Source organism: Tachyglossus aculeatus, chromosome 5, assembly GCF_015852505.1.
Source record: "Tachyglossus aculeatus isolate mTacAcu1 chromosome 5, mTacAcu1.pri, whole genome shotgun sequence".
NCBI classification, from domain to species: domain Eukaryota; kingdom Metazoa; phylum Chordata; class Mammalia; order Monotremata; family Tachyglossidae; genus Tachyglossus; species Tachyglossus aculeatus.
Window position 1 is genome coordinate 76,471,756 of NC_052070.1, and position 19,318 is coordinate 76,491,073.

The 19,318-nt window shown below is 40.1% G+C and overlaps 1 protein-coding gene across 1 annotated transcript in view; it reads left to right on the forward strand.

The window, feature by feature from the left end:
- The window catches only part of NRG1 (neuregulin 1), a 1,079,813-nt gene that overhangs the window by 1,028,340 nt on the left and 32,155 nt on the right, over nucleotides 1-19,318 (forward strand). Inside the window, 1 exon segment of the mRNA XM_038746358.1 lies at nucleotides 15,645-15,774. Within this exon segment, the coding sequence (XP_038602286.1) occupies nucleotides 15,645-15,774 (130 nt within the window).

A 19,318-nucleotide genomic window follows, 5' to 3' on the forward strand; every position in this document is an offset into this window, starting at 1 on the left:
CTTCCTGGAAAAGCATACTTTTAGGAAGGAACATGGAACTAAGTTGGTGGTAATGATGGTGGCAAATCCTGTTTTCACTAAATAATTAAAACATTTGATTTTCCATTAAACTAAACTCCTCCTATCAATCAGTGGTATTTGTTGAGTTCTTACTGTGCGCAGAGCACGGTACTAAGCAATTGGGAGAGTACAATACAACAGTGTTCCTGTGTAGTAATGTGAAGACCTCCCCTCTCCCAAAATTCTTGTAGCACCCTGTCATGGTCATGTAGAATAACAGTAATTTATAACTGTTGCTTTGTATGTAAGTATCAGAGACAGTGGGGTTCTCTATGGTTGGCAATAATGATTTAAGCTTTCCCACTTTTCAGTAGTTCTCAGAAAATATGATTCTATTTCTTGACATTTATGATTTTGCCTGGGAAGTTGGAGGCTCATATTATTTTGGATTTGAGACAAATTCTACATTTGGAAATAGGCCAGAACTGTTTCAGCTGAGATAATATGTATAAATCCTATCCAGCCTTGGATCTGTCATTTTTATTTTATTTACCACCTGAAAATCAGGAAATAATGATGAGGGTGCCATGCTCATGATTTTACAACAGGAGGTAGTATACATCTTCTGCCTTCACCTCTTTTCCACCCACTCTATTCTTGGTCCCCTTGAATCAGGCTTTCCCCCCACTTCAGGTTAGGGAGCCTGTGTTCTCTAAGGTAACAATGACCTTCTCATAGGCAAATACAATGGGTTTTCATCTAATCAAATAACCCACCTTGATTTCTCAATTGCCCTTGCTGTCAGCCACTTCCTCATCCTTGATCAATTAGTCAATGATAGTTATTGAGCACTTACTGTGTGCAGAGCACTATTCTATCTGCTTGGGAAAGTGTAAGAGAGTAGAGTTGGTAGAGACAATCTTTGCCCACAGAAAGACCTGGCAGCATATAGGAAATGCTGTCAGACCTTAGTTTCACTACACAGTACTCACATGACTTTCCTATCTCAGAATGTTCCTCCTCAAACTCATATATTAGCTGATCTTCTGCCTTCCTAACTTTGAATGTCCCACAAGGCTCTATTCTGGGTACCCTCCTCTTCTTGCTTTACACTCACTTTAGGAAACCATACTCCACATGGTTCAACTACTATCTCTACAGAGATGTCTCACAAATGTAGTTCTAAAAAAGACTCTCTTCAGACCTTCTGAAACCATTCTTCCTCCTAACTTTCCCTCCTCTGTCAATGGTACTTCCATTCTTCGTGTCCAAGAATCTTTCCACCTTGGTGTCAAGCTCAGCTCCTCAATGACTTTCAGCATTTGCTTTTAGTCAGCTGATAAATCCTGCAATGAGTTCCTGGTCAAGATCTGATGTTCAATTTTTTAGGTATGTCATTTCATCTTCATTATTTTAAGTATTAGTATACTAGAGCTATCTTAAAAGGGTGCAATAAAAATTTGAGCGTATAAATAACTGAGTCATGAAATGGTCCCCTCTTAATCCCTGGCTCTGCCAGTCCTATTGTTTGATTTTTAGATGTCATTTAATCTCTCAGGGTCCTGCTTCTCTGCTTGAAAAAATGTAGACTCATTAGTATTGCCTGCCCCATTCCTATCTTACCTAGTGAGGGGGTTGAATAATGCAATCAAGTCTATAAATTGCATAAAGTTCTGCAGGTACCCTGAACAGATATTATTACTAATTTCCTCAACAGAAGGCTTTTAGCCTATGATAGGAATCCAGAGGCAGGTTTTACAGAAAGTTGAAACAATTCCCAGCAGGGAACCTTGAGAATCTGTCCCTTTCAGCAAGGAAGCAACAGCTGAGAAAAATATCAATCCCAGAGAATCAAAGCCCCCTGGTGTTTTCTAAGGCATTTTAAGACTCAAAAGGGCTACCCTCCCTTGCAAGTGCAAAATTGCAGTTCTTATTGAGTAAAACTTTGGTTTGACCCTTTGAAGTCTAAGTGAAAGTAAACTTCCTACTACCTCTCATCCTTATGCCCCCTGTCATATTTTTCTATTGCCTCCCAGAAAGATACATTAAATAAAATAAAAATGAAATTGTGACCAGAATTTGTTGCAAATCTTACTTCTATCTTAATTGAGAATCTCAGGAGCAAAATTTTAGAAGACATTTTCAATGGCTATTAGTAATCTCATTGTTCAACATCTTGCTGATAGATTGCATCCATGAAAGATCCTCAGTCCTAATTTTTATTTGGATTTAAGAGAAGAGGTGATATTTTTGAAGGCTAGGGGTTTGGGGGTGATAGTGGTTGTTTTCCCTTTAGTGTCTTCAAAATGTAAAATAAGGTTAATGCAAAAAAAAGTATAAACAAAAAATGTATGATGTGTTGTTCATTTTCCTGGCATTCCCAGAAGTTATAGTCATTGGGTGAATTGGTATACACTATTTTTCAAATAATGTTTCTATTTTTTGGTACTTTGACCAACAGACAGTGAGAAGTGGAGAATCTGGAAGGTAGAAATGGAAAAAGGGTTCTTTTATACTGAAAGCATTTTCATAGAGAAGCAGCGTGGCTCGGTGGAAAGAGCACAGGCTTTGGAGTCAGAGGTCATGGGTTCAAACCCCGGCTCCGCCAATTGTCAGCTGTGTGACTTTGGGCAAGTCACTTAACTTCTCTGGGCCTCAGTGACCTCATCTGTAAAATGGGGGTAAAGATTGTGAGCCCCCGTGGGACAACCTGATCACCTTGTAACCTCCCCAGCGCTTAGAACAGTGCTTTGCACATAGTAAGTGCTTAATAAATGCCATTATTATTATTATTATTATTAATGGCATTCTTCCTTTGGCCCAGAATTTCCTCCTCCACAGTGTGGCTTAGTAGATAGAGCATCAGCCCAGGAATCAGAAAGACCTGGCTTCTAATCCCAGCTCTGCCATGTTTGATGTGTGACCTTGGGCAAGTCACTTCCCTTCTCTGTGCCTCTGTTACCTCATCTTATTAAATGAAGATTAAGACTGTGAGCCCAGTGTGGAATAGGACTGTGTCCAACCCTATTACCTTGTATCTACTCTAGCACTTAGTACAGTGCCTGGTACATAGTAAACACTTAACAAATAGCAGAGTTGTTATTATCATCTCAAGGTCCACCCACTCTTCCCATCTTCAAAACCCTCTTGAAATCACTTCTCCTCCAAGAGGCCTTCCCAGACTAAGACCTTTATTTTCCCCACCTGGCCTCCCCTTTGCAGCAACTATGCACTTGACTTTGGACTTTGATACTCACCCCAGCTCCACAATACATATGTAAATATTCTTGCACTCTACCATTTAAATTTCTGTCTTTCCTATAGATTGTAAACTCCTTTTGGGCAGGGATCGGGTCTACCAATGTTGTATTGTACTTTCCCAAGTGCTGAGTACAGTGCTTAGCACATGGTAAGTGCTCAATAAATGCCACTGGTTGAGTGATTATAAGGTTTGATTTTTAAGATCATGGATTCAAGGAAAGAGGTATGGGATGGTGGATCTTCAGGATCAACCTCGGTTGAAGCCTTGGTCCTTGTTTTTAAGACTTTTAAGAAATTGTGACTTTTCACTCTGGTTTTATTCTTTACTGCATGAAAGACTCATTATTTTGGTAAATAAAACTGAAAATAATAAATATAAAGTCAGTATCACAGGACCACCAGTACATTGAAAATGTCAGCCTTCCTGGGGGATTTACTAAAATGATAAATTAACTGGCTTGTTTTTCTAATGGTCTTAATCAAAGAGGTCATAGGCAAGCTACAGTTATACTTTTTAAAATTAGATTTCCAGGGCACTATTTAGTAACTCTGAATTTGTATAGGGACTCTTTAAATATCAAATTTTTTCTATGCATCTCATAGCATATCATTGCTGAGAGAGTGGTGTTTTATAGTCATAGCATAAGCTTACCACCAAAGAACTCTTAGAAGATATATAAAAATGTGTGGACTGAAGGTAGTTGAATACTATAGAGCCAAGTTCCAGTTTGCTATCCAAAACCTTACTACTTTCCTGCAGATCAGTGTGGGCAAAATACAGCTCAATTTGACTTCCTTCCCACCCACTGATTCTTTTGGGCTCATAACTAAGCCTAGGAATAGCATATATACTTGTCACCAGACTCTAAACAGTGTTTTAGATGTAATAGTATGCATATGTTCATGCTTGACTACCAAATTCATTCTTTTGTATTAAACAAACATACCAACAACTTTTCGTGGAAAATGTTATCAATTTATTCTACACAAATACAAATATTCATATATAGTCAAAGCTTCCTAGTCATCTGAGCAAGGTGGTGTACTATGTAAGGATCGCCTACCAGCATAACCAATGACAAAATTATGCAATTAAATTATTAAACAATGCTGTGATCTATAGCATATTGAAAAGAATGCCTGCAGAGAAACTGTTGCTTAAAAGTTTATCATATGAACAACCAGAAGAATTGTAAAGCACTGAAAAGGAACCGAACCACACTAGAATTTCTGGATTTCCAACTTTGCCACTAATATATCTTGATTCAATGACTCCATGCCTCTGTCTTTCAATCTTTATTATAGAATGCCTTTTAAGATATAATGAGAAAATGTGTCTGCCAGGTTAAGCTCCCTGAAGAAATGTATTCATTACATAAAGTCATTTTAGGGATCCAAATCTTGTCCCCTAAAAGGAAAAATGCAAATTTAAAGGCAGTGTAGTTGTCTCACAAAATCTCACAACTCTTCTTTGGAGAACATGCATTTTTAAAAGGTTCTGATGTGTCACTGTCAGAAAGTGTTTCACTTACCTTCATACTCTGTTTATGATCTTTCTATGAAGCCATTTGAGATCATGCAGCAATAATGCCAGAGTTAACATGTCAGTGGCAAATGTTAGGTATGCAAGTAAATATGCTAGGAAGGGCATTTGGCATTTACCAAACAGTTTCATGTCTCAGTTTATGAGGCTTGTGCTACAGCTGCAGAGCAGTGGAAATGAATGTGTAGTAATGACTTTTTTTCTACAATTCTGCTATTTATGTATGCAATTCTACTAATTGTTAACCTGAAGAACTTTTAAGCAATAGTTTCTGTGCAGGAATTCTTTTCAACATGCTAGAAATTATAACATTGTGTAATTATGTAATTGTGTAATTGGTTGTGCTGGTTGAGATCCCTATGCCCAGGAAATACAATTATCTGGGTGGAAGGAAGGAATTTCAGAAAACATCTTAAGCACCTAGGAAAGGCATGCCATTTGAGGTGTTGGAGGAAAACTGGGCAGCAGCTAGAGAATTGCAGGAGGCCTGGGATAGTCCTTCCAAAATCAGATGTTTAATGTGGGAATGATCAGAGAGATTGGTTTGGGAAAGACTGAAACAAACCTAAACCCAGCCCCACTTTGTCAAAGGGAGGGATCTCTTTCAGAGACAGCAATGAAGGGGGGAATCCACCTAGGCATTCATATTTTGGGAAGATTTACCAAGTTGAAATGAATGTGTTTCATAGATAAAGGTGTCTCTGAAGATGAAACTTGGTAGTGTTTTCTAATCTGAGAAATCACAGTCAAATCATAAGATGGAACTTCATCAGAACTGTGACACCCTTGTCTTGCAGCAGTTATTGTGAGACATTAGGTAATATTAGCTGCCATGCCCTAGCAGAATGTCATTGATCAGTGGAGAAAAAAGAGCCGTGGCTTTTGTGGTTTAAGATGGAGACTTAAAAATACCCAATGACATTATTAGCTTGTTTTTTTTAAATGTCATCCTGGAAGCTAATGTGTCAAGATAATACCAGGAATTCTGGTAAATCTCTTCCTATTGCATTCCCTAAAAAACTGGTGTTAATATCCTCTAACTGTAGTCAAGAGGGAGTGATTCTGGCCTGGAATGTTTTCACTGCAGCTATCAAAATCCTACAAGAAGTTTTCCAAATCAGTTGGGATCCAGTATTGGAAAAGGCAAGGACTTGGGAGTCTTCTCCTCATCCATAATGATTCATTCATTCATTCAGTTGTATTTATTGAGCACTTACTGTATGCAGAGCAGTGTACTAAGCACTTGGGAGAGTCAATGCAACAATAAAGACATATTCCCTGCCTACAATGAACTTACAGTTTATAGGGGCATGTTTCTTGCCCAAAGGTAGCTGGTTAAGGGTATGAAGAAGGAACTGGCCTCTGTGATTCTATGATTCCAAGATCCCCTTACCTCAGCAAATGTGTCCACTGACAGTTTTCGCAGATACCGGTTTTGCACACCAGACATCGTGAGCATTATGTCGGTAACATAGCATAGCAAAAGTTTGATGCAACTTTTAGCGGGAGTCCACCTTAGCTTAGAGCACTTTTCCAGGAGATCCCCGGCCCCCAGCGGCTTGCTCTGGATCCTTGTGTTCCCCTTCCTGGTGTCCTGAAACACATTCACCACTTAAGAGCCACAGGACTCAGTGGCAAAAGCCAAAATGCAGGGAAGCTACGTACTTAAAAAATGCCAGTCATAATGGTGCCTGGTGCCATATATGAGCTGGGGAGGAGGCAGACTGGCTAGAAAGATACTGCTAGAAAACTGGACAACTGGACTCGCTCTCAGCTCTGGTGAGACTCCTGTCTGTGACTCAAGCTATGTAAATCTATCTTTGAAAGTGATTTTGCCACACCATATACCTGGACGGACAATGTCAGAATGACAGACTCAAGTCTCATGACAGTCACTCCATTGGTGTCCATCGATCCCAATGAGACACTGATGTCTGAGAACATGTCTGAGTCCTTAACATTTTTCTTAGCCAAGTCACTTAATAGTAATCCATGCTGTTGTTCTGGCTTCATCTCAGAGGAAGGTTCTGGTTCAGTTTGTGATTGTTAGTCTGATCCTTTCTTAGAGTTTCCAGATCAGAGTTAATGAAGAAGAGCTCAGAAGCTTTGAAAAAGAAAAATATTGATTTCGGAAACCAGTGAGTCTAGTTGGAAGGTTTTTGGGGGTTTTTTTGTTTGCTTGCTTTTTCTCCCCTGCAGTCATCTTTTCCTTTTGAGAAGTCAGATATTCCTATTTGCAGCTCAGTGAGGAGTCTTGTACTTGCGCCCAGCAGACTTAATGTTGGTTCTTCTGTGGCTCAAAGAATGTGGTTCTTCTGTGGCACCTAGCTCCCTTTTCTTCAGAGAATCGACAAGGGCTACCTGCCACTCTCGGTGAAACCGAGGCTATGTTCTCTGGGGTTCCACTGGCTTATGTAGAAATCATATTAGCAGATCAGTGCCTTCCTCATCTTTGTACACACTTGTTACCAGAGAAAACCTTAATTTCCTTGGTGGGTTTTCATCCCCAGACTCTCTAAGGTTTCTGGGAGCTAATTCAGCAGGATGTAGTCCATGCATGGAGGTTTTATTTTGTAGCAAGTGCATGAAAAAAATCTTAGGAATCTCTGAATTTCAAGAGGTGTACCCACTGGCTATCTTCCAAGTCTACCAAAAATTTAACACAACTTTTTTAATCATTCTAAATTATGCTGTACAGGATTGCAAAAATGTCATAGCATAAAATGTGAGCAAGGGAAATGAACCCCAAGTGTGTCTCATTTTCTACAATTGCTAGGATCTATATTTTCAGGGCTGACACGATCTAGACTTGCAAGACCTGGGATGTGTTATACACAAGTTTAAATTCCTGCTAAATGTCAAAAAAGAATGGAGTTCCCTTCTTATCGGGGGCTGTTTTAGTGTTGTGTTACTGATCAGTTGGTGGCTGTCTACTAAGTTGATAAGGAAAAGATTGCATTTAGTCTGCTTTGCAGCAGTTATTTTCAACCTGCATGCAGCAGATACTCAGATTTCTCCACAAGGTCACAGTGGATCCCAGGGGATTGTTTTTTTAATGGAGATATTTAATTTCCCCTAATACTTTAGGCTTTACTTTCAACTCAGTTATTCAGTGGTACAATTTCATTTTAAAGCATCCTGTCTGGAAACAGAGATTGTATCTTTTAGTCTGTATATTAGGGGATAGGAGGGCTAGGTCATTGTACAGTCAGGAGAAATGTCCAAGTATTTTTCAGCTCTTAAGGCTTGAAAATGTCTTATTTAAGGATTTGGAGTTTCCCAAGGCATTTCCCACTTGGGTTACTTTTAATATATGACAATTTAATATGTGACTTGACATTGAAAAGCAGCATGGTATAGTGGATAGAGCTTGGGCCTAGGAATGAAAAGGACCTGGGTTCTAGTCACAGTTCCACCACTTGCCTGCTGTATGACCATGGAAAAGTCACTTCACTTCCATGTGCCTGTTACTTCATCTGTAAAATGGGGATTAAGACTGCAAGCCCTATGTGTTCAACGTGGTTAGCTTTTATCTACCCTAGTGCTTAGTGCACTGCCTGGCACATAGTAAGTGGTTAACAAACACCACTAGGTTACCTTTAATATTGCTCAGTCTAATTCACTCATTCATTCAATTGTATTTATTGAGTGCTTACTGTGTGCAGTGCACTGTACTAAGCACTTGAAAAGTGCAATTCAGAAACAAAAAGAGACAATCTCTGCCCACAATAGGCTCACAGTCTAGAAGGGGAAAGACAGACATCAAAACAATAACATCAGAATAAATAAATAGAATTATAGCTATATATATTTACACATCAGAACAAATAAACAGGCATTAATATAAATAAATAGAATTATAGATATGTACATATACGCAAGTGCTGTGGGGCAGGGAGGTGGAGTAATAATAATAATGATGGTATTTATTAAGCGCTTACTATGTGCTAAGCACTGTTCTAAGCACTGGGGGATACAAGGAGATCAGGTTGTCCCACTTGAGGCTCACAGTCTTAATCCCCATTTTACAGATGAGGTAACTGAGACGCAGAGAAGTTAAGTGATTTGCCCAAGGTCACACAGCTGACAAGTGGCTGAGCTGGGATTCGAACCCATGACCTCTGACTCCCAAGCCCACACTCTTTCCACTGAGCCACGCTGTAGAACAAAGGGGGCAAATCAGGGTGACGTGGTGGGGAGGGAGTCCAATTGGGGGGCCAAGGCTTCAGTTCAGTTTGCGGCCATTAAAAACAGTTGCCTAGGTAAAGTCTCCAAAACTTTAATTGGCCCTGGCTCTGCCTTGGAATCCCAAGAGTTCTCAGGACTGGTATGACTGAGGTAACCCTCTACCCTCTCTGGGGCTTTCCAAATTTCACTAGACCCCTCCAGCCACACCTTGGTTTGGACTATCAGTCCCAAGGCTAAACTGAAAAAGGCCAGCCTCCTGGAGGAGGGACAACAGAAAATTAGAATAAAGAGTGAGAGCATATAATGCCACTTTAGTGCCGTTTGATAAGGATTGGCCTCTAAGGTTGTCAGAATTTTGTTAGACCCAAAGCTTAATTAGTTTTTCCAGGGCTAGTGACCAGCAACAAGGAAGAGAACAGAATGGGACTGAACTTTTCAACGAGGTGGGTAAATGCATCAGAATGATATTTTCCATCTTCGTGCGGAACCTTATAATTGTCACTTATGACCATGCACGGGAAATAGCCCAGAGGCCATCATATAATGACATATGAGGCACCAGGCAGAGGCTCGACACAGTTCATTAAGAATTGAGTGAGTGAAAGTAGCTTTGACTACTTCCTGGTGCTCAGTGCAGTATGTCTTCATTGATGTGGACTTGAAATATCCTTCTATAAATTCATTCTCTATTCAGTGTGCTAAGTAGACTCAATCAATCAATCAATCATGAAACAGCATGGTGTAGAGGATAAAACACAGGCCCGGGAGTCAGACGTTCATGGATTTTAATCCCAGCTCTGCCACTTGTCTGCTGTGTGATGCTGGGCAAGTTACTTCACTTCTCTGGGCCTGAGTTACCTCATCTGTAAAATGGGGCCTGAGACTGTGAGGCTCCATTTGGGAAAGGGACTATGTCCAATCCAATTTTTTTATTGTATCCACTCCAGTGCTTACTAAAGTGCCTGACACATAGTTAAGTGCTTAACAAATACCATAATTATTATTATTACTTACTATGTGCAGAGTGCTGTACTAAGCACTTGAGAGAATACAGTATGGCAATATCCTGTGGCTTGACAAAGGATGGAGACCTCCTTCAGTCTGTTAGGTGTGTATCTTCAGTTTCGTCAAGAATGACCAAATAATTTAGTCTTTCAGAATGTGTTAGTGACTTTTTTATGGATTTGTTATGGGATTTGTTAAGCACTTACTATGTGCAGGCACTGCACTAAGTGCTGAGGTAAGTACAAGATAATCAGGTTGGACACAGTCCCTATCCCACATGGGCTCACAGTATTAATCTCCATTTTACATATAGGGTAACTGAGGCACAAAGAATTTAGTTGACTTGCCCAAGGTCACACAGCAGACAGATAGCGGACCTGGCACCAGAACCCAGGTCCTTCTGACTCCAAGACCCGTGCTCTATCCACTGGGTCACGCTACTTATAGAATGTATAGGCAAGCTAAGACTGCACACACTGCCAAACTATAGGGATTTAAAAGGATTCTGGCAGCTATCTCAACAACCCTTATGTCACCGTCTGTATCCCAGGCTTGTCTAACAATTTCAATGCACTGCTGAGTTTAATAGGTGGGTTCAGAGCAACTATAACCAGGCATTGCAGATTTTGTATCTGCCGAAAACGAATTTCTATTTGGAAATTTGGAGATCCCTTTTTCTTGAAGCTGCTGCTTCCAGAAAATGTGCTAAGCAAGGTAACCCTTGGCAATAAAGCAAAGTTGTTCCTTCATTCTCTCCCTGTTGTCTTTTAAGTTTATTGTCAAAAGTAAGATTAATCTAGGTGGTAATAATGGCATTTGTCTGCAAGAGAAGCAGAATGGCTTAGTGGATAGAACGTGAGCCTGGGAGTCAGAAGGACCTGGGTTCTAATCCCTGCTCTGCCACTTATCTGCTGGGTGACCTTGGACAAGTCACTTAACTCCAGTATGCCTTAGATACCTCATCTATAAAATGGAGATTAATGCTATGAACCCTATGTGGGACATGGACTGTTTCCATCCTGAGTAGCTTATGTGTGCTCCAGCACTTAGTACTGTGCCTGGCCCATAGTAAGACCTTAACAAGTACCAGTTAACAAAAAAAAAGAGAGAGAGAATGAATGAATGAATGAATTCTGGACAGTTTAGTGAATGCTTCAGAAAAGCATTACTTCTCAGAAGTAAAAGACAGTATTAGAAAAATGGGCTGGTTTCCATAGAGAAACATTTCAAAGAGACAGGGGAATATGGCCATTTGTAATCTGGATCAATTTATTTCTCTTCCTATGCAATGTCATGAAAATTCTTAGTATCAAGTTCTCCTTCGTAGTTTAGAAAGAATGAGAAATTGCCCAGTGCAACCACTTCCTGAATACATCACATCTGGACATTGAGTATTGACCTAATTTTGTCATCTTTTGAAATTTCACAGTTAGTTGGGAAAGTGTCTCAAATGTAGACTCAGTTTTGCAAAATAGTAACCTGTCAGATGTACAGAGGAAGGCCCCTATGATGGGTGCTGAGAAGGTTTTCCCAGAAATCAAAGGGTAAAAATCACATGTAATTTTCCCTGCATGTGATCCATTCTGCATTAGTCATGAAGGCCAGAGGACGTACCCATCACCCACACCTATCATTCTATGGAGTTGTAACCAGGCCTCACTAACAAATTATCCAGAGTATCAAGATCAGAAAATGTACATCTTGGATTCTGTTATCTGTATATTTCAAGTGCCATAGAAATTAATGCCACTAATGTCTTAATTTAAATTTGGGACTCTTCCCCCTCCTTTACTTGCCCAAACTGCAGTAGATTTGAAGATATATTTTGTATATCTATATCTATCAGCTAATCAATAATATTTAGAGTGCCTATTGTGTGCCAAGCTTAGTAAGCACTTAGTACAGTGTACAGTGCTCTGCACACAGTAAGCGCTCAATAAATATGATTGAATGAATGAATGAATGTGGAGTATTATATTAAGTGCTTGGGAGAGTACAGTATAACCATATCATGTAAATGTTATCTGCCATCTCATCTTAAACAAGAACTTACATCAACCAACAATCCAATTAAGGCAGAAAGTGTTCTCTGGTAAAAATAGTGGAGAAGACAGGTTTTGCCTTTCTTCTACCTCCCCTCACCCACTCCCACCTATCTGTACCTTCAGAGAGGTAGGAATGATTCTATGGAAAATAATCTTTGGAGAAGCAGCATGATCTAGTGGAAAGATCATGGGCCTGGGAGTCAGATGACTTGGATTCTAATACTGACTCCACCACTTGTCTGCTGTGTGACCTTGGGCAAGTCATTTAACTTCTCTGTGCCTCAGTTACTTCATCTGTAAAATGGGGATTAAGACTATGAGTCCCACATGGGACATGGACTGTCTCCAACCTGATTTACTTGTAAAAATAATAGTAATGATAATAGTAATGGTATTTGGTAGGTGCTTACTAAGTTCCAGGCACCGTAGTAAGAGCTGGGGTGAATACATAGCAAATCGGGTTGGACAGGCCTATGTTCTATCCACTACGTCATGCTTGTATCCATCTCAGTGCTTAGTACAGTGCCTGGCCACAAAGTGAACTCTTAAAAAATAGTATTAAAAATTTTTCAGGAAAAAAATTGAGATTCTAAGGCCAGTATTATTCTTTGTAGTCCTGAGAGACCTTAGCACAGGGTTCATTTAAAACAACTGAAACTCACTTTTGATTGATAGCTTCAGTTATTTATCTGACCCAGCTATAGGTAGCAAAACTGATAATAAAGGCCTAAATTGGTGTGATTTCACTTTCTTTCCTTGGTTTTGATCTTCTGGTAGGAGTTCCATTGTATTCAAATGTAATAGTGAAATTTCCAAAAGGTGGGCAGCAGAAAGATCCAACAGAAACAAAGACTTCGGGAAATCCGGGAAATATAAAATCTTTTTCAGACACCATAAGTAGAAAATGAGGGGAGCAGGCCAACCGTCAAATGTGGGCCGTTGGAGGGAGAGATGAGGAGTAGAAGGAAATGAAGAATGAGAAGCAGACCAATGTAAAGTGATCAAAGCCTGCTGAAACCAGGCAATAGGAAAAGCTGACAGAGGAGTTGTTGAGGAGCCCAGTGATTTGAGCATAGTAAATGAGACAAAAAGTTGTTTAGGATGAATTAGGAGTTGCAGTGGCCATTCTCAGCTAGTGGACAGCAATAGGACTAGGATAGCAGTTGATTCCAGTGCTTCAGCCAGGCAGAGATTCAATCTCAAAAGTTTGGGTGGACATTTTTTGTTGAAATTACCTCAGTAATACGTGCTCTCCTTGCATGTGCACTCACTCACTCATGCACCTATACATATAGTTGTCCTTCATGTTAAAAAGTGATGGGCAGGGATTGAGTCTGTCAACTCTATTGCATAGCACTTGCCCAAGCATTTAGTACAGTGGTCTGCAAAAGCACTCAATACCATTTTTGATTGACTTCAGTGATGATGTCACTGGTGTCATCCTCGACTCTGCTCTCTCGTTCACCCCTCACATCCAGTCCGTCACCAAAACCTGCCGGTCTCACCTCTGCAACATTGCCAAGATCCACCCTTTCCTCTTCATCCAAACTGCTACCCTGCTGGTTCAATCTCTCATCCTGTCCCGACTGGATTACTTCATCAGCCTCCTCTCTGATCTCCCATCCTCCTGTCTCTCCCCACTTCAGTCTATACTTCATGCTGCTGCCCGGATTTTCTTTGTGCAGAAGCGCTCTGGACATGTTACTCCCCTCCTCAAAAATCTCCAGTGGCTACCGATCAACCTATGCATCAGGCAGAAACTCCTCACTCTCGGCTTCAAGGCTCTCCATCACCTTGCCCCCAGCTACCTCACCTCCCTTCTTTCATTCTGCAGCCCAGCCCACAACTTCTGCTCCTCTACTGCTAACCTCGTCACCGTGCCTCGTTCTTGCCTGTTCTGCTGTTGACCCCCGGCCCACATCCTCCCCCTGGCCTGGAATGCCCTCCCTCCGCACATCCGCCAAGCTAGCTCTCTTCCTCCCTTCAAAGCCCTACTGAGAGCTCACCTCCTCCAGGAGGCCTTCCCAAACTGAGCCCCCTCCTTCCTCTCCCCCTCCTCCCCCTCCTCATCCCCCCTGCCTTACCTCCTTCCCCTCCCCACAGCACCTGTATATATGTTTGTACATGTTTATTACTTTATTTTACTTGTACATATTTACTATTCTATTCATTTTATTTTGTTAATATGTTTTGTTGTCTGTCTCCCCCTTCTAGACTGTGCGCCCACTGTTGGGTAGGGACCGTCTCTATATGTTGCCAACTTGTACTTCCCAAGCGCTTAGTACAATGCTCAGCACACAGTAAGCGCTCAATAAATATGATTGAATGAATGATGGTGAAATTCACTGTTAGATAAATGTGAGATTGAAAAAGCCAGTATGGTACTTAGAGACCAGACAGCTTTGTACACACAGAAATGTGTCTCTCCTGTTGCCGTGTTTGTTGTTTGCTGCCCCGTCATTGTTTTCACCTTTGCCTCCTTGTTTCACAATCCTGACTAAGCTTCTCTAACAGAAATGCTCTATTTTTGGCTGTGGGATACCATGCTGGTTCTCTGTGAAAATTGACTCCCAGTTTGCAGCTGGGATGCAGCATTGTCTGAGACTTATTTATGAATGCAATGTGCATTCCTTTGCACTCCACAAAAATCTAGGGGACTGTCAATCAATCATATTTATTGAGCATTTACTATGTGCAGAGCACTCTATTGAGCCCTGAGGAGAATACAGTACAGTAGAATTAACAAGCATGTTCCCTGTCCATAACAAGCTTACAATCTAGAGGGGAAGAAGACTCTTGCTCAGGATTCTTTGCCAGCTTCTACTGAGACTTACCCCTAATTACTTATAACTCTAGTGTTTGGTGAATAAAGGACACAGTTGTTCTTTGATTAGTTAAGTCCAAATCAAACCTTCTCATTGCGTCTTTCTAGAAATTCTACTGGCAATTCAATCTTGGCATCTCCAGTTCAAGAAAAAAATCTTCCAATTTCATAAAAATGATATCTTTCTGTCTCTCCATCTTATTCAACCAAACAGACCGATAGAGGCTTTCATCAGAATGTAACTAAATATAAGGACAGAATGCCTTCCATTATGATTTCTTGTAATATCTTGTATATGTAATTAATAAAGACAATCATAGAAATCCTTTCAGAGAGAAAATGAGAGGTTTCCTGGACTTCTCTTGGACCACATGCTACACTCTGTGTACTCATACAAATCCAAAGTCAAGAATCATTTAGATCAGGGACAATTAATATTTAAAAATAAGATCCTGGTTGTGCAACTCAGTCATTTTAACTCATTGCCTTTGAGACTTCTGGGAAATGTGGCACATTCTATGATTCCTGGAAATAGACATTATGCTGTAATACAAAATGTGAGGATATGAAATTGGTAATGAAAATTGTAAGCTTCTTTCCTTCAAAAAAGTGAACTCCTGCCCCAGGAAATCATTCATTTCTCAGCAGGGAAGGCTGAAGAGAGAGACAGCTAAAATACCTGCTGTTCCTATGGCTCTCTCTACCCTTCATTTGCATTGAAATTCAAAGACAAAATAGAATGAAAAAGTGACCTGTTTTCTTTCTATCTCCCATCCAGCCACATCTACATCGACTACTGGGACAAGCCATCTTGTAAAATGTGCAGAAAAAGAGAAAACTTTCTGTGTGAATGGAGGCGAGTGTTTCATGGTCAAAGATCTTTCAAACCCCTCAAGATACTTGTGCAGGTAAGAGAAGATATTCTTGGGTACAACCCCTTGCCCAGAATACTAATCCAAATAATTTTCCCCATTGTTTTTTTACAGGTGAATTGTATATTTGAGCTTCCGATTTTTGTTTCCCAGTTGTTGTTCAGAACTATTTGCTTCACAAAATGCTTATAGGAAAGAATGTCTTCAACAGCCCAGTCACCTACTTCTGCATATACAACTTTTGTTTTGGGTTTTTTTCCAAAGTTGTTCTTTTCCCACACCAATGGTGAAAAAGAAAAATTGAAATAGCCTATTGTGTTGCAGTGCTTCATTTTCCAATGTGTCAGTCAAACTCTATAATATTGAACAAGAGCAAAACTTTAGCAAATGTCTTATATAGATATTGTACTTGGAATTCCCATCGAGCATATTCACCCATTTACTAAGATTCATATTTGATGATAATGATGGAGGCATTTATTCATTGCTTATTACATACCCAGAATTGTTCTAAATGCTGGAAGGGGTGAAAGAAAATCCGACTGCATGTGGTCCATGATTCACATGGAACATACAGTCTAAATGTGAGGGAAAACAGTTTTTTGTTTCTTTTTCTGCCTAGTTTACAGGTGAAGAAACTGTGGCTACAGAAGTTGTGACACAAACAAGGTCAGATTAGGCAAGTGATAGAGCGAGGATTAAAACGGGGATTCCAACCTCCCAGTCCTGTGCTTTTTCCTAGGACATTCTGCCTCACTATTTAATGGAGCAGTTAATGACCTTAGCCATAGGTGAGAGGGCAATCAGTCCTGTGCAAACTACATTCACCGGAATGTCAATAAAAGTACTGCAGTAGCGATAGTAGTAAAATAATACTTATTAAATGCATATTGTGTGCAGAGCACTGTACTAACTACTGAGAAAGAACACCGAGGTGAGAATTTGACCCAATCCCTCAGGGGGTTCACAATCTAAAATTAAAGACAGAAAAGGGGAATTAGTGGAAGACACATAGGGGAGATGAAAAACACTGATAGCATTAAGACAAAAACAAAGATCTGTAGAATCACATGAATAGAGTAGCAGAATTTCAGGCTCCTCACGACTCACAGTTCACTGTCACGACTGCAACCACTGTGACCGCTACAACAGCAGAGTCCTCAGACTTCTCGAGGTTTTGTGGAGGTGGTGCCTTACTAAAACTGTTATCTCTATCTCTGTCTGGGTGCTGGAAAGGGTTATGTACAATATGACACACTGATATCCTGAAAAGAGATAATGAACTTCAGGCTATATACTGTTTGCTCCCATTTTACTGATAAAATCAATCCCTTCCTATTTTCAATGTACATCAGACTTTCAAATCTCTCTTAGAGGATTTCATTTAAAATGTATTTGTTATGTAATGTTTAATTTCCAGGAAGTAGTGATACAGCACCTACTATAAAGCCATTAACTCAGTGGGATTGTAAAACTTCTTGATGATGGTAGGGATGATGATAAAAGGTATTCAGCCTCTCATTGCAAATAATTGAAAGAAGGGCTTTAGACTGATATTGACTGTGCAGTAGTCTTAGTTGTTGAGTGTCTCAAAATTATGTCTTTGTAAGAATTTACAGAACCTCTTGAAAACTGATTATCTTGGAGATGGGGCAACTTAAATTGTTAAACGCAGTCATCCATTTTCCTGAAAATGCAACCTGTTCATAGTGGTGAAGTGGGATGCAACTCTTCCAGGGTGGGCTGTGGTTGGTGAATTTGTTGGTAAAGTTTAGTGACCAACATAATGTGTTTTCCCAGTCAGGAACAGGACCACATTATTTAGTTGCCATCTAAAACTTCTAGAGATCCTGTCTAGTAACCAGTTGTAACAACCAGCTCATCTTGGTGTAATTATCAGTCAAATAGCACCGATATATTTTTCTCATTTTCATGCACTCAATTAAGTTGTTATTGAACTTTATCTTAAAAATTCCCTCAAAACTATTTATCAGTATTAGTCTACATTTAAAAAGTACACTTCCAAAATATTAGGATAGCTACCGTAGTGGTCCTAACCAAATATTCTTTTAGAACCCTGATCTGTAAAAGTATAAACATTAATACATTATTGAATTAGAAATCGAAGGAGTTCTGCAAAAAACAGAGAGATTCCATTGGGAGAGCTAAATTCAGGACCCTCAGTATCAGCTGGTAATTTGTTCAGCTGGTAATACCACAGAGAATACTTTTTATGCATCTGTTCTACCTGGATCCTGTTGCATCAGATTTCTCTTTAAATTGAACCATAAATATTGGATGCTCAATCTGAGTTCCGTGCACTATTCTTTTTTTAGATAAAGTTTGAGAGCACTTAATGAAAACACTGTTTTCATTTCATTTTTCTGCAGTGCTCCCACACTATATACAAAGCAGATAGAGAAGCAGCATGGCATAGTGGGCAGAGCACAGGCCTGGGAGTCAGAAGGTCATGGGTTCTAATCCTGGCTTTGCTGCTTGACTGCTGTGTGATCTTGGGCAAGTCACTTCGCTTCTCTGGGCCTCAGTTCCCTCATCTGTAAAACGGGGATTGAGGCTATGAGCCCCACGTGGGACAGCGACTGTGTTCAACCCAATCTGCTTGTATCCACCCCAGCTCTTTGTACAGTGCCTGCCACATAGTTAAGCGCTTAACAAATACCCTTATTATTATTATTATTAAAACCACCATTACATAAATATTGTATTTGTGCTGGTTAATAATACAGAGCCCTGGGCTGCTCACTGAGGTCTCTTTTTCCACTCCCCTTTTCCTCAGATTGCAAGCCAACTCCTTTGATGACTATTACCCTCATTTCCCTTTATTATTTTACAAGTTCATACAACCCCTAAAGGAAGGACTATTGCACAGAATCCAGACTATTGCACAGAATCCATTGCTAATCATTAAAGTCAGAAGGACAATCACCCTGCAGCTTTGCCAAAACAAAAGCTCCCTCTGTGCCCGCCCCCAACCCCACCCACCCCACACCATGTCAGCCTCTTAGCACATTGTTGGCACCCTGTTGAATGTCTGTTTTTATTCTGATTAGTGGTAGTAAGTACTCAGTAAAGTTTTAAAGTGCATTACCAAATTGGACAGGAATTTTCTAAGAAAATCATTAGAATCTGGACTCCCTGCAGCTTTCCAATGATTTGTTCATGTTTTCATATGCTCACAAACTTAAAATCTACTTTAAATGTTGCAGAGCACCTGATAGGAGAAACTGGGGTGTGTTGGAGTGGGGACTTACTCCAAGAGCTCCCAAGTTGTTTTGTTTTCTTTTGAGAAAGATACAGGTGGATTTCTGTTTTTAACTCTACTGCTAATTAGAAAAACAACAACAGCTCCCTGATTCCTGCCAAATACTTATAGTATGCCATCTATTATGATAATAAATCTTTCACCAAGCCACTTGGGTGGAAAGAGAAAACATAAGTGGAATACTTACTCATATTTCTCAGTAGCAAGTTCATATTTTTCCATATGGTCCATCTGTCAAAAGCAAAAACAACATTTCTGAAGCATGAGCTGCATCATTCAAAATCAGCTTTATCCCTA